Source organism: Notothenia rossii, assembly GCF_949606895.1.
Source record: "Notothenia rossii genome assembly, chromosome: 7".
Taxonomy (NCBI): domain Eukaryota; kingdom Metazoa; phylum Chordata; class Actinopteri; order Perciformes; family Nototheniidae; genus Notothenia; species Notothenia rossii.
In genome coordinates, this window is record NC_136905.1 from 10,870,356 (window position 1) to 10,884,330 (window position 13,975).

Consider the following 13,975-nt stretch of genomic DNA (forward strand, 5'->3'; position numbering starts at 1 on the left):
GAGCTACAGAGAAAATGATACGCCCATTTTCATAAATTGAGTGGTTATTTCCAAATAAACTGGTCTATAATATCCGTGAAGTCGCCTTCAAGTTAAAGTGGACCTATCATGCTATATTTGAATAATATAGTGTAGGACCATACCTATATAAGGCATATTTATACTTTTTACTTTTCAAAATACCAAACAGATCATGCATTTTAGCCATTCCTCATTTCGCTCAATTTAACACTGTCTTTGCATGGGCTGATTCTGTGAGAACAGCACCATCTACAGGCCTGGCATATGTACTACAGCGTCTCCAGCCCTTTCGAACGGCAATGTCCGTGGCTGTCTCCTCCTGATTGGTGGAGTTGGCCCAATAGCCGTAGCTCCACTTCTGTGACGTCATAGAAGTGTTCAAATCTGGATCAGTCTGTATCAGATCCGTTGCAGCCCCTTTTGAAGAGATTTGGGTATGGAGGAAAATAGAGAGGGTTGTGTTTTCTGACACTTGGTGAGTTCCCTGGAACACCGCGGACACATATTCATGTAGAAAAGACGTACAAAAGTGCATTTTACATGATAGGTCCCCTTTAACTAAATTCACGAAAATACTGTGTATTGCCTTGCAGGCCCAAAATCATGGCGACACATTTTAATCTGGCAAACTATTGAAGAAAACATTTTTTTCCATTACACTGCAGAATGTAGTGTAGCACCTTGATACACACCACCAAAGTGAAAGTCCACTTTGATGTGCTCATAAGTAAGTTCTATGCAGTAGCACAGTCCATCTAAAAAATGGAAAAATACTTTCCTTTGAATCTTATGTAAAAGAAGAGTGCCCTGGTCCAGTTATCTGCTCCACCAATATGTTTTCTAGCAAAAATAAAAGGACACCTTAATGGAAAGACAAGAGCCTGAGATATTATGCTGCCCTGATGGAAGAGACTGAAACACACACACACTCCTGAAACCCACAAGGGCTCGAGACTTCAAAGCTCATATTGGTTTTTACAGGCTTCTCTGAAAAGACAGAGGGTTGCTCCTTGTTTGCTGAGTAAATGTAATACCTTGTGTTATGTGCGCTGCCCTCTCACTGCGAGTCCTAAGTGCAAATGTCTGTAAATATTTTCTCCATTTAGTGCCACCTGGAAATGTGACCGTGTCTCTCCTTCTGCTTGTGATAATGTCTGACGCCGACAGTCAGGGGCCTTACGAGTCTTTCTCTTTTGTCTTTCAGGTGGGATTTTCGAACAGACCGATGGACCCGTTTCACTTGTTAGTGCGGAGGAGCTTGCCTTTAAATTTGCAGTCAATAGCATTAACAGAAACAGGACTTTGTTGCCAAACACAACATTAACATATGACATACAGAGGATTAATATCTACGACAGTTTTGAGGCATCGAGAAAAGGTGAGTGGCTTGTTCTCGGTCTATTCACGGATTGTGATTACAGTTAGGAAAGGAATCTGTTCAGTCAAAAGCAACAACATGTTCGTATTAGTTTGATGATTATAATTGTTTAATGGCATTAATCAAACTTTGGTATTTAGTGGAACATACCTTAAGTATTTCGAAATCTTTAGTAAATGGACCATTGACTGAAGATGTACCACACTTCCTTTCTCAAGCTCTCTTCTCTTACTCTTCTGTAGCTTGTGACCAGCTTTCTCTAGGTGTAGTGGCAATCTTTGGACCCTCACATAGTTCATCGTCAAACGCCGTGCAGTCAATCTGCAACGCGTTGGAAGTGCCGCACGTCCAGGTGCGATGGAAGCATCACCCCCTGGACAACAGGGACAGCTTTTATGCCAATTTATACCCGGATTATTCTTCACTAAGCTATGCTATCCTGGACCTGGTGCAGTCTCTCAAATGGAAAACAGCCACCGTCGTATATGATGACAGCACAGGTGAACACACTATTGCAATGTTACTGTTACTCCATTGGCAAAGTACTCTTACCTACTTAAAACTGCCTTCGCTGTGCTGCCATGTATTTATTCCTGCTGTTTCTTTTCTTTAGGGCTTATAAGACTACAGGAGCTGATAATGGCCCCGTCCAGGTACAACATTAGACTAAAGATCCGTCAGCTTCCTCTCGACTCACATGACACGAGACCCCTTCTTAAGGAAATGAAGAGGAGCCGGGAGTTTCGCATCATCTTCGACTGCAGTCACCAAATGGCTGCACAAGTCCTCAAGCAGGTGAGTGAGAGAGTGTGGCGCAGGCCTTCTGATTTCAGATCTGAGCATGAAGCAGGAATCTGAAAGCATGTGGTTCTCTTCCACACAGCTGTCACCAGCATCCGTTGATTCTTTAGCATTCAGTTGATCAGATGTGTTGTGATGGAAATACAGAGGCTCTGATTTGCCAAAAACTTGGCAGCAGAGAAGCAGCAGAAGGTGCGTCGGTTATAATTAAGCAGCAGTGACATTCTGCTGTCAGAACAACTTAAAAGAAACTGCAGTAGTGTCCAGAAGTATATATCAAATCTGGAACTCACCAATCGATCGTTGTGTATTTGTTTACTTCCTGGAGTGAACAATCCTCTTTTGATGTTTGGCAGAGAAACATGTAATAGTTTCATGTCGAGCTGTGATGAATTTTGAAGCACAGCTGTTCTTTCGCATCTGTTGAAACAGGCTTTGTCTTATAGACTGCAAAACTGTGTTGTGTAGTTCTTACCATTGGGGTAACCCAGTTTAACATTTGACAATTGTATAACAGATAGAGCATAGAATACAATTAAAATATTGTTTACTTGTTACAAAGATTACCAACACTTTCCAGGAATAAATTGTTAGGCACGCTTGAACACACATCCCACATAGAGGCATAACATCCAAGACGCTTCATAATTCAAACACGCAATGACTGTCAGTCAACAGAGAACTGTCAGTGTGATGCATAGGGTAGAGATTGTGTAGGTGGTCTAATGCTTTATAGATGTCAGGAACAGGCTGCCGGATACCCCCCCCTCCTCCACTTTCTCTGCTGTCAGTTTCTGTTAACATGTGTACCTAATGCATCATCCGCTCCCTAGTTGTTTAAATAACTCAGTCCTCTCAAGTTATTGAGATCTAAGTTGACACATATTCGCTTGTGGCCAGTGTGCACATCCCGCACCAAGGAATCTGTGTCCTTTAGAGACAAGAAGTGAGAAAAGGTTTGAAGGCAAAAAAGCTACTGACGGTAGAAAAAAAGTTTTATTTTGTATTTGTTGAACTGCTTTTTGTGGCAGCAGGGCCATCCTGGCTATAATAGCCTCAATAAAGTTTAGGGTGCAAATGAGGTGTCCATCCATTCCTGGTTTAATTACTCATCAATTTCTCAGTTAATCTTAAAGAATGGAGAAACCAGCTCGAGTGCGTTAGAATTTGAAAGTACGCAGCCGAAAAAAATCTGCCCCTTCCTTCAGACTTCCTTACAGAGCCCCTCCTCCAACACACACGAACGTGCATATGACCAATGAGGGCACCAGATAAGTTTGTGCATGTCATGGCTTGGCTCTTGGCCATAATAAAAAGCGTGGGAAGGACGAGAACATATATGAAAAATATATTCAAAAGAAGAAGCAATGTAGCTGCTCCGAGGTCAGGTCCTCTGCTGGAGGAGATTGCGGGTCTCACTCAGGCCCTTTAACCCTCTGGTACCGGCCGCCATGTGTCCTCAATCCCAGCTGATAGACCAAAGGGAAAACCTTAAAGGAACATACACACACACCAGAGATAACAAGGCAGGGGTCGTCACACCCACCCCCTTAAAGTCGGTGTCCCCAGGACCACCGGCACACCAACCCCAACCCTGACAAAACAAAAAAACACCAGTAATGAACAACAAAAATACAAGACATAAGGCACCCCACTTCCAACAAAACCAACAATTGCAAAATACAACCCTCACACTGCCAAACGCTCCTCCAACACCCAGCCACATCTTTAGCAACACAGGTAAGCTACCTGAGAAGCACATTTTAAAAAGGATGGGCAGAGCGAGAACGATTTATCAAACAGTATGACAGACAATACATTACCGTCACGGCCCGTGTTTCCTCAGTTGCAGCAGTTAGTTTCCCTGGCTTCACTGCAATGCACCGCAACGTGGCCAATGTCGCCACACCTGTTACATTTCACCCTACTGCAACGACTCTGGATGTGACCAAGCCCACCCCAGGAATAGCACTTCCGGTCGTTGGCATGCCCACAGTCACGAGCCATGTGTCCTTGGTCTCCACACCGATAGCAGGACATTTCCTTGCCCCTTCCTCGACCCCTGCTGCCGCCGCCGCCACGACCACCATCAACGCTGCCGCCACCACGACCACTTTGACTAGTGGGACAATGCTTGGTCTTCTGGTTTCTAAACGTGTTTTTGTCCATAGCACGAGTGATCACGCAAGAGGACGTGGCGTCTGCCAACACTGTAGAGCTCTCCAAAGACTTTGACTCAATCGGACCACCAGTCACTAAAAGCACAGGGGGAACATCAGTCCAGACTCTGCGGCCTGCCAAACCGTTGCCCAGGATGAACTGTATCCCCACGATTGGCAAAGCTGGACGTACACCAACAGCCACCTCAGCCTTAACAAGACCACAGTCAATATACATCCTATGAACAGGAATAGAAAGAACTTTTAATCCCATTCCCCAACTCAGAACGGTGTCACCAGTGTCACTTTCATAAGATAGAGGCAAAACAGAGTCAACAATATAGGAGTCAAAAGCCCCTGTGTCTCGCAAGATTTTGATTGGAACTCTGACATTACTACCTAGTACCTACCAATGACACCAAGCCGTCTCGTATAAATGGAGCATAAGATGCCAAAACCTCAGATCCACATAAGTGGGATGTAAGCACATCGGCAACACAGCAGCTTTTCACAGGAGCAGCCAACGCAACAGGCCCAACAAAATATCTTCCTCCCTCAGATTTTGCTCTAAGCACAGGACAGTCTGCCTTCCAACGGCCTTTTTCACAACAGTAGTGGCAAATATCATCATTATCCACCTCAGATTTTACCAAACCCAATTTCCATGGCTCCATCCCAAATCAACCAACATCAACAGCCTTTCTACTTCCCTCAAAAACAGCCAGGGCCACACAAATCGTCAAAAGTAGTGACGTCAAGAGCAGTTAACCAACGCTTCAAATGAACCGACAAATCCCTCGCCATCTCCGCATATGTTTGATCTTGTTTTTGCTCAAAGGACCTAAAACGCTGTCGATAGGCCTCTGGCACGAGGTTCATATGCTCTAAGCACCGCCGATTTTATTTTACTATAGCTAGAGCTATCCTCCAGACATAAAGAGGAATATGCAGACTGTGCTCTTCCTGTGAGAACACACTGAAGCATCAGAGCACAGTCCGCATCAGGCCAATCTCTAGCCCTAGCTACACGTTCAAATAATAAAAAAAAACGTGTCGGGATCACTTTCATTAAAGTGAGGCAGCAAGCGCAGGTTATTAACATCAAAACGATGAGACCTGGGCACCTGTTCACCCTGCCCCTCACCGGACAACGCGCCATCTCTGAGAACAGACAGACGATGTCCCTCCAACTCTATCTTGGCTTTCTCAGATTCTTGTCGAATCCGCTCCACTGTGATTTCCTTCTCAATTCCCATCTTATACTTCACTCTGTCATGTTCCAGCTGCAACAACAACATTTCCTTCGTTTGCTCAAAAGAAAGTGCACTAGCCTGAAAAAGAGGTTTTAACAAAACCCCCTCTCCCTTTATAGCAAAAACTCCTGTCTCCTTTAATGTCGACACTATAGAGTCTTTTATGTTGTCTCTCACCCTTCTATCACCGACAATAGACACAGAGAAATGCTCAGCAATTAAGAGCAGCTGCTCTCTTGAGAAAGTGGTAAGAGACTCCTGAGACGGAGCTTCAATAAATGCCTCTACGTCAGCCATCTTAATTTACACCGAGCCCTCACCGGAGCACAACACCGGAACTTTAAACCGAAAGAAGAGAACAAAAACAAAAACACAAAAACAAACCGGACAGATACCACCACGTTTATTATGCGTCCAAAGTGGAACACTAATGCTTTGATTGGAGTTTCCTCACTAACTCACCATCCCACTGACTAATCTCCTCCCTAGTCTTCATGCAGTTACTTGTGGTGGGTATTTATGCATTGAGACCGCTGGTCCAGCAAAGCGACTAGCAAGCTAGCAACATTACTGAGACCACGGCCATGCTCCCAAGCCGAAGCTTCAACCACTTTCTCCGCAACATTACACACCCCGCTCAACGATCCCAAGGGAACCGCCGCTTAACCTGTCAGGGAAAACTCTGCACCGTTCCGCACTGCTCCACATGCAACGCACCAACAAACCCACACAAGAGAGAAAGGAAAAACACAAAACAAACAGCTGACCACGGCTAAGAACAACTAGCAACCACTCTCCTGAAATATAATACCAAACAAATCAAAGCCTCACAACGTAATCAAATCAGTCCCCAAACAACAATCTGAAATCTAATGTCCTTCCCACAACGAGCCGAAACAAAGAAACCGGCCACACTGCAAATGCGCTCCCAACACACATGCGCACCAACTCCCAACACAAATCTTACCTATCCGTTATTGTATCACAGATAAAAGAAGCGGACGAGCCCCCATCTTTCATGGCTTGGCTCTTGGCCATAACAAAAAGCGTGGGAAGGACGAGAACATATATGAAAAATATATTTATTAACAGAAGCTTCACCTAAACCAAAAAAAACTAACACAAAGGAAAAACAAAAGACGAAGCGACGTAGCTCCGAGGTCAGGTCCTCTGCGGGAGGAGATTGCGGGTCTCACTCAGGCCCTTTAACCCTCTGGTACCGGCCGCCAGGTGTCCTCAATCCCAGCTGATAGACCAAAGGGAAAAGGAATATATACACACACACCAGAGATAACGAGGCAGGGGTCGTCACAGTGCAGGAGATTGAATGACAGCCATGATGACATGGATGACAGGCAGGTAGGCCATCCAGTTACTTTAGCCGGGCCAGCTAAAATAATTGGTCGTGCTTTTTACAGCGCCACGGTTTCCACAGATTACTAACACTAACCCTATTTTTTTTATGTATTTATTGTCAAAGCATTTCATGTATTCATTGCTATCGGGATGTTAAGAGCATTCCATGGAATATAACAAAAAGTGTTTCTGAAGTGAATTACCTACCCCACCTTTAATCTGTGAAATTACAAATTAATAATGAATAGCCATCAAAAGTTTCAAAAGCCACAGTTGACATTTTAAATTAGCTTGTTTAATCCCACCTTCAGCACAAAACCCGAAATATTCGTATATAGAGGGAACTTTAGCCATTGCTGCTAATAAAAATAAAGATTACATTTGAAGTATATACTAAGAGTAAAGCCACTATCAATATTGCAGCACACAAAGCATGATCCCTCCATAAGTCGTGTGTCAAAACCTGAAACAACAGTCTTACTAAAGGCAAACTTGGAAAGATTATCACCTACATTTGATTTGTATAAGTGACAAAATGTACGAGCTACTCAACCTCGGTATCTTACAATATACAGACTGCTCCATTTACAGATTTACAAAAAAGGTTGGTCCTTTCCAAGAATATAAGTAGCGTTGAAAGGACAGAATTGAATTCATGTGTAATGTGACTTGACTGGTACAGCATACGTATGAAGGAGAGTCTCTATTTTAACAGGGTTTAAATACCAAGTACTGCATAATTCCCTTGGAATATTTCACTTCTCATATCATGATTCCTAACAATATGTCGAGCCCTGTCTTCGCCCTGACAGGCTCAACTGCCTCAAACACGCCTCTGTCAGGCTATACTTCCTCTCAGATTGGATGGGAGAAAATGAGAAACATGTCCCTGGTGTATTTTAAAAGAACTCCGAGAGCCTTTTTATATTGTGTGTTTGTATTGTTATTATATTTTCTGCTGTGACCCTGCTACAGTATTGGTGGGAAAAGGGATAGGTTTCCAAAAATAAGACGTTAACAAATAGAAATGTTGACACCATCACATTGTGTCACACTATAAATCCATCTGGCGGCAGTGGAGAAATTACTTTAATGAAAGAAAACTCCTGCTAACAATACAAAGCGTGACACCAAGTTTCAATGTCATGTATTTGGCTTGATGTCTATGGATGGAGAAGTACATTTGCCTCCATATAAGCATCTTATTTACATAACCTTGGCTTTTGTTTTCACGACAGATGGTACAATTAAATGTGCAGAACAGCCGCCATGGGAACACGGTGCCTTTGAATGTAGATTGAGTGAAACAAGTGGCAGTGATGGAGTGTTGGGATATGAGGATGAGATTACCGAGCTCTTTTGATTGAAGGCACTCTTCTCTGCTGGAATAACGTCACGTGCACCAAGCCATTGCGAACCATTTAAATGCATAGAAAAGCATAGAGTACTGTTGCTATTCTGTGGACCACATGTGGTGCAAAAATCCTGACAAGGAATAGCAGAAACTCGCCCACAAAATGAACAGCGTGTTAGTCAATATGCTCATTAAAACATTTGAATTTGTTCCATTACTGATGACGTCTTTTTGGTATTGTTTGTGATCACTGTGATGTTGATTTTAAAATTCTCAGACGTGAAAAAATATATGATTTTCTCCAACCTGCCTCTTTTCATTCACACTCTCTTTCCCATCCACTGTCTCTGTATCCTTGCAGGCGCAGACCATGGGGATGATGACGGAGTATTACTCCTATATCTTCACCACTCTGGTAATGTACCATGCCTGTTAATGCAAATAAGAGCCTCGTTTGTTCTCATCTCCCGCCGCTTGAGTGTTTGATGAATAATGGCTAATTGCCAATGGGGTTTGGACCAAGTCCATAATATCAATTTAGTTTGACAAGCTGTATGCAGTCTTCAGTATGCTGTCGTAAACGTAAACGTAAACACACACACACACACACACACACACACACACACACACACACACACACACACACACACACACACACACACACACACACACACACACACACACACACACACACACACACACACACACACACACACACACACACACAGCTTAACAGTGAAGGCAACAGAAGTCTTTGAGATGGCAGCATAAAAAACAACAGCTTGAGATTTTAAATTGAAAGTGGTTCCAAGTTCCTCTGTGGGATCTTAAATGATATACGATTAATTCTATATTCAAAAGGAAAATATTCAAAATGTGAAAAAAATGGTAGCCCCAAATCGACCTTCATGAATGGAAAATAATGTTTAGTTGTTGTTGATGAATCATTATGGTCCTTTTGTTCGCAGCAGGTTGTGTTGCTGTTGAATTTATATAATTATACTATTATTTTGTCTGCACCATGTCATCAATGAGGGTAGGCTTAGTATAAACGTGTGGTTCTGTTCAACTAAACAGAACCTCAAGACAACAGAATAATCTGATTAAAAAAATAAAACGTTGTTATTCATCAGAGAAGGTAGATTTATAGACATAGCGTTATTTAATGCAGAAAAATCATTAAATATTAAGTCTCAAAAGCCGTTGGTATTCATAATTCATGAGTTTCTTGAACATATTTCTTCAAGCCAACCAAAGGCTTGTGTCTTTTTCACAATCAAATACTTAACACAACCTAACATGGGTAATACAGTAGTACAGATTCATTCCCATGTGGAGAATTTTGTGTTTCCACTCCGCTATAAAATGATCTTGTCTGACTTTTACAAGCAGACCCAGCAGGGAGCCTCGCTGCTCGTCACTGAGACGCAGACTATCTGGAGACAAACAGACTGAATGGAAATAAATACCAGCGTGATGTGTGCTGTTCCTTTCGCTCTGTGTTATCGTCTGTGTTCGTGCTTCTCATGCGCACACACGTCCAGCCTGTTGTGATGATGCGATATGACACAAAGGTCCAGGCATGATGTGTGTCATCGTTCACACTTGACAGCGTGGCAACGACATGATGCAGCCATAGGTTATTGCACTGTAACATGTCTATTGCTTTAATAGGGAGAACAAATATCACTTAAATTGCCAGGGGTCAGATGTATGTGTGAAGGTTTTACAGTTTCAGAACATAGGTGAATTTATTTATAACAGGATTAACTGGTATTTATTTCGACAATATTTTTGCACATGTAGGCAGGATATCTTTGTGGAATCACGGTGTGCTATATATCTAATGCTGCAATAAGCTGTCATATTGATAGACACGCCATTAAGGAGATTATACCTGGAGGCTTGTTTTGATCCAAAATGATGAATACTTGCAATGATACATGGCATTACAATTTCCTCTCGATGGAATCCACTGATGTCTGTGTTTTATCTTCAGAGGTGAAGGAAATGCCGACTTATTAGAGCGTGAACAGGCAATAGCAGTGGTACGTGGTAATAACCTCCATGTCCTGTAAAATGAGTCTGTCATAGCTATCTATGAGAACCTGAAGCTAAGAACTTTGTTATGTTAGTCACCTCCATAACACTTCTGTATGGAGTAGGGATGCATACCGGTATCACCAAAATACCGGTTACTGGTGGCTACGGAATACCGTACCGAAATCAGATCCAGTTTCGATACTTAAATTTTTTTTTTTTTTTAATTTTATTTTAAAAGTGAGTCCGTGGCCCGTGATGGCGGGTGTTATAAATTAGATTGCATAATCGTTTTTCTTCATATTTTATGTATTTTTCATTGTTTGTTCAATACTAGACAGGTCAAAGTCCCACAAATGAACTGTGACGGGATTTGTTTTCTCTCACCAGTGAAGGCAAATGTTGATTTTAAAGATGAGATTTGTTTGTTTGTGCAATGCTGAGATCTCATGACCTTTATTCTATTATTTATTTGTTCTCTAGTCGAATCTCAGGTTTAACATTAATTATAACGGTGCTATAACGGTCTGCATTGACAAGATGTGCTATTCACGCGGCGCACCTGATGGCGGGTGTTATAAAAGATATTCCATAATCGGTTTTCTTCATATTTTTGATGTATTTTTCATTGTTTGTTCAGTACTAAAAGGTCCAAGAAGTCCCACAATTGAATTTAATATTCATTTGACATGTTGACTATATCATAAAGCGCTTCATGGGCGTAATTGTGGGATGATACATTTTCAAAGTATCACGATATGTATCGGTTGAGTATCGGTATCGTTCAGTGGTATCGGTATCGGTATCGTAAAAAAGTCAACGATATGCATCCCTAGTATGGAGACATGTACAGCAGGGTCTCTGGGTAAAGTTGTTAGTGTAATGCTGCTGTAGGATTGTGTTGAGTCTGTGCTATAAATGTGTTTACAAAGCAGTACTGCAAAAAGTGAACTTATAATTGGAACAAGACCCTTTCTTGACATCCCAAAATGCCCTAACAGAAAGGAGGATGTCACAAAAGACGAATTATACTTTTTTACAAACAATTCTGTCCCAGTTAGTTTGTATTATTAGCTTCAAAGCTGCGAAACTTCTAACCCGATCTACTTTTCTGAGCATTTTGAATGTCATATAGAACAACAGTGACTTTCTTTCATCTCTGTTCACAAAAGGGAGTATTGTACTGCATTCTAGTGGGAAATAAAGCAAAAAAGGAGAAATATTTCAGTGACTTGCGGCGACCGTTATTTAGTAAGTGTCTTACACGCTCTCGTTCACCCAGCACTAACCCCACAGGGGGCTAATGAAATATCTATGTTCATCCAAATGTCTTTTCCAAGCCCCCTGGCCTATTCCAGCACGACATGTGTCAACATGTGACTTCACACTTCAGCTACAATAGCTGCACTAGAAATTACAGCAGCTCAAATTGAATTGCTTTCTGCTTGGATGTTGACAAGGGAATACTAGTAGATTATTAATGTGGTACAACAGAATTGTCTTAGCTTCTTTTCTTGTTCTTTGATTTGTCTCATTTCATTATAACATTTTAAATTTTCCGATAAACAAATATGCACCTATACAAAATATTTGACAGACAGATTTAAACTAGATACAAACATATCACAAGCTTGTAGTTTAGGCAGTGTAATTCATTATTATGTAGGCACAAAACAAATAACAATTTGTCAATTCTTAAAGGCTCTGCCAGCAGAAAAGCGACTCCTCCATCAGAGCTTTTCAGATTTCCTTTATATAACAGACACTGCTTCCAGACACTCTGCTGAAATCCCTTAATTTGACATTGAAAACTAATGTGTGTCTCCTTCCTTTTACTCTATTTGGTCTTAAAATAGCGTCGCTTTAATCAGCAGCTGCATCATTCTCTTTTCATGTGAGGAGAAAGCATTCAGGATGAATACTTAAAACAGGGATGTTGAGAGCTGGCAGACTAAATGAGAATCTATCTTTTATGACTTCTCAAAAAGGACCTGATGGCCATTGACCTGGAGCCATATCGATACTGTGGTGTCAACATGACCGGCTTCCGCATCATGAACGTGGATAATCCCCTGGTCGCATCCATTGTGGAGAAATGGTCGATGGAAAGGCAGCTTCCACATAAACCTGACTCAGGCCTGCTGGAGGGGGTCATGACGGTATGTTTTATTACTTCTGTGTTCTTCTTCCATTTAAAGCCAGTCACAAAAATGTAAATATTTAAAGGGACCAAATCTATGTATTTATATCCGTGCCTATAATGGCTTTTTCCATGGTAACACATGGTTTTAATCCTCTCCGCAACCCTAAAACAACTGTTACAAACGCAATTATAACACTATATACTTTAGAGCAGCGGTCTCAAACTCAAGGCCCCGGGGCCAAATCCGGCCCGCGACTTCATTTTATGTGGCCCCGCAAGAGCGTGCAAAGAATATAATACGTTTATTATACGGTTACATGCCACTTTACAGAAGCAGGTTGCCCATAAACTACATGTCCCACAATGCAACCTCGTTTTGTGCCATGCGCACTGAAGAGACTTGCAATTATTTGCCCTGGACTTCTGCTTTCAGAAGTAGTTAATTACTAAGTTATTATCCTATCCGATAATTATCCAATTCAGAGGCAATAATGTCATATAATACATTATTTTATATAAATTATTTATATAGTTACAACCGGCCCTTTGAGTGCAACCTTTATGCGAATGTGGCCCCCGATGGAATTGAGTTTGACACCCCTGCTTTAGAGTAACCACTTAAGACACCATTCGACACAAACAGTTGACTCCTTCAGGATGTTCCTTCAGTATCAAATTATGAATGTATAAAAGACGTCAACAAATTTGAGCAGTTCAGCTACAGCTCGACTACATTCTGAATGTGAAAAATGCATATTTTAAGGGATTTTAAAAGTGCCATGACCGTCAGTACCATACTGAGTGGTTCCATCATCTTGTAAATACATATTAACCTGGGATTGTGTGGACCCCAAAGTCTCGTATTTACTCATGGTTATTTTAGAAAAAAATGTCTTGTTGATCATGAGAGGTTAGAGGACAAATCAGTCAAGATTATACATAAATGATGTATACAGGGTATATACTTTACAAACACAGTTAACCATTTGGGAGTTTTAAAGACCACAAAGGACAACCAGAGGTTCCACACATGTTTATCTCCTATTATTCGACCCAAAACCTGCTGCTTGAATCTCTAAACTTAAAACTAGAGTCAGATATTTGCAAGAAAATCACAAATCATATCTTGTACACTTCCAATGGTTCAGATGGGAATGATATGATGCTGCAGAGAACATTCATTAAGCCAATTTGCACCAATTATCCTTTGGATGTGCCATTCTCCAATCATATTGTTTCAGACCAGGTGCATCCCTTTACAGCCATTCGTTCTCAAATGGATAGTTTATAATGGACAAAGCACCATTGTCTCAGTATGCAACTATAGGAATATGAGAGGGATTTTGGCTTACTCGGTTCAGGTATTAGACTCAGAACAGCCGGTTTAGGATGACATAGAGGAAGGGGTTCATAGCATGAATGAACTACCAAACAATCTGCAGAAATGTCATTATGACATCAAGACAGAAA

At 41.5% G+C, this 13,975-nt stretch overlaps 1 protein-coding gene across 1 annotated transcript in view; it reads left to right on the forward strand.

Annotated features, from left to right (window-relative positions):
* Positions 1–13,975, forward strand: part of grik3 (glutamate ionotropic receptor kainate type subunit 3) — a gene marked incomplete at its 3' end in the record, with an annotated part of 91,163 nt that overhangs the window by 48,841 nt on the left and 28,347 nt on the right. The window contains exons 2-6 of the mRNA XM_079640927.1: positions 1,226–1,399; positions 1,642–1,899; positions 2,013–2,194; positions 8,684–8,737; positions 12,351–12,521. Of these exons, the coding sequence (XP_079497053.1) occupies positions 1,226–1,399; positions 1,642–1,899; positions 2,013–2,194; positions 8,684–8,737; positions 12,351–12,521 (839 nt within the window). The remainder of the gene's footprint in view (positions 1–1,225; positions 1,400–1,641; positions 1,900–2,012; positions 2,195–8,683; positions 8,738–12,350; positions 12,522–13,975) is intronic.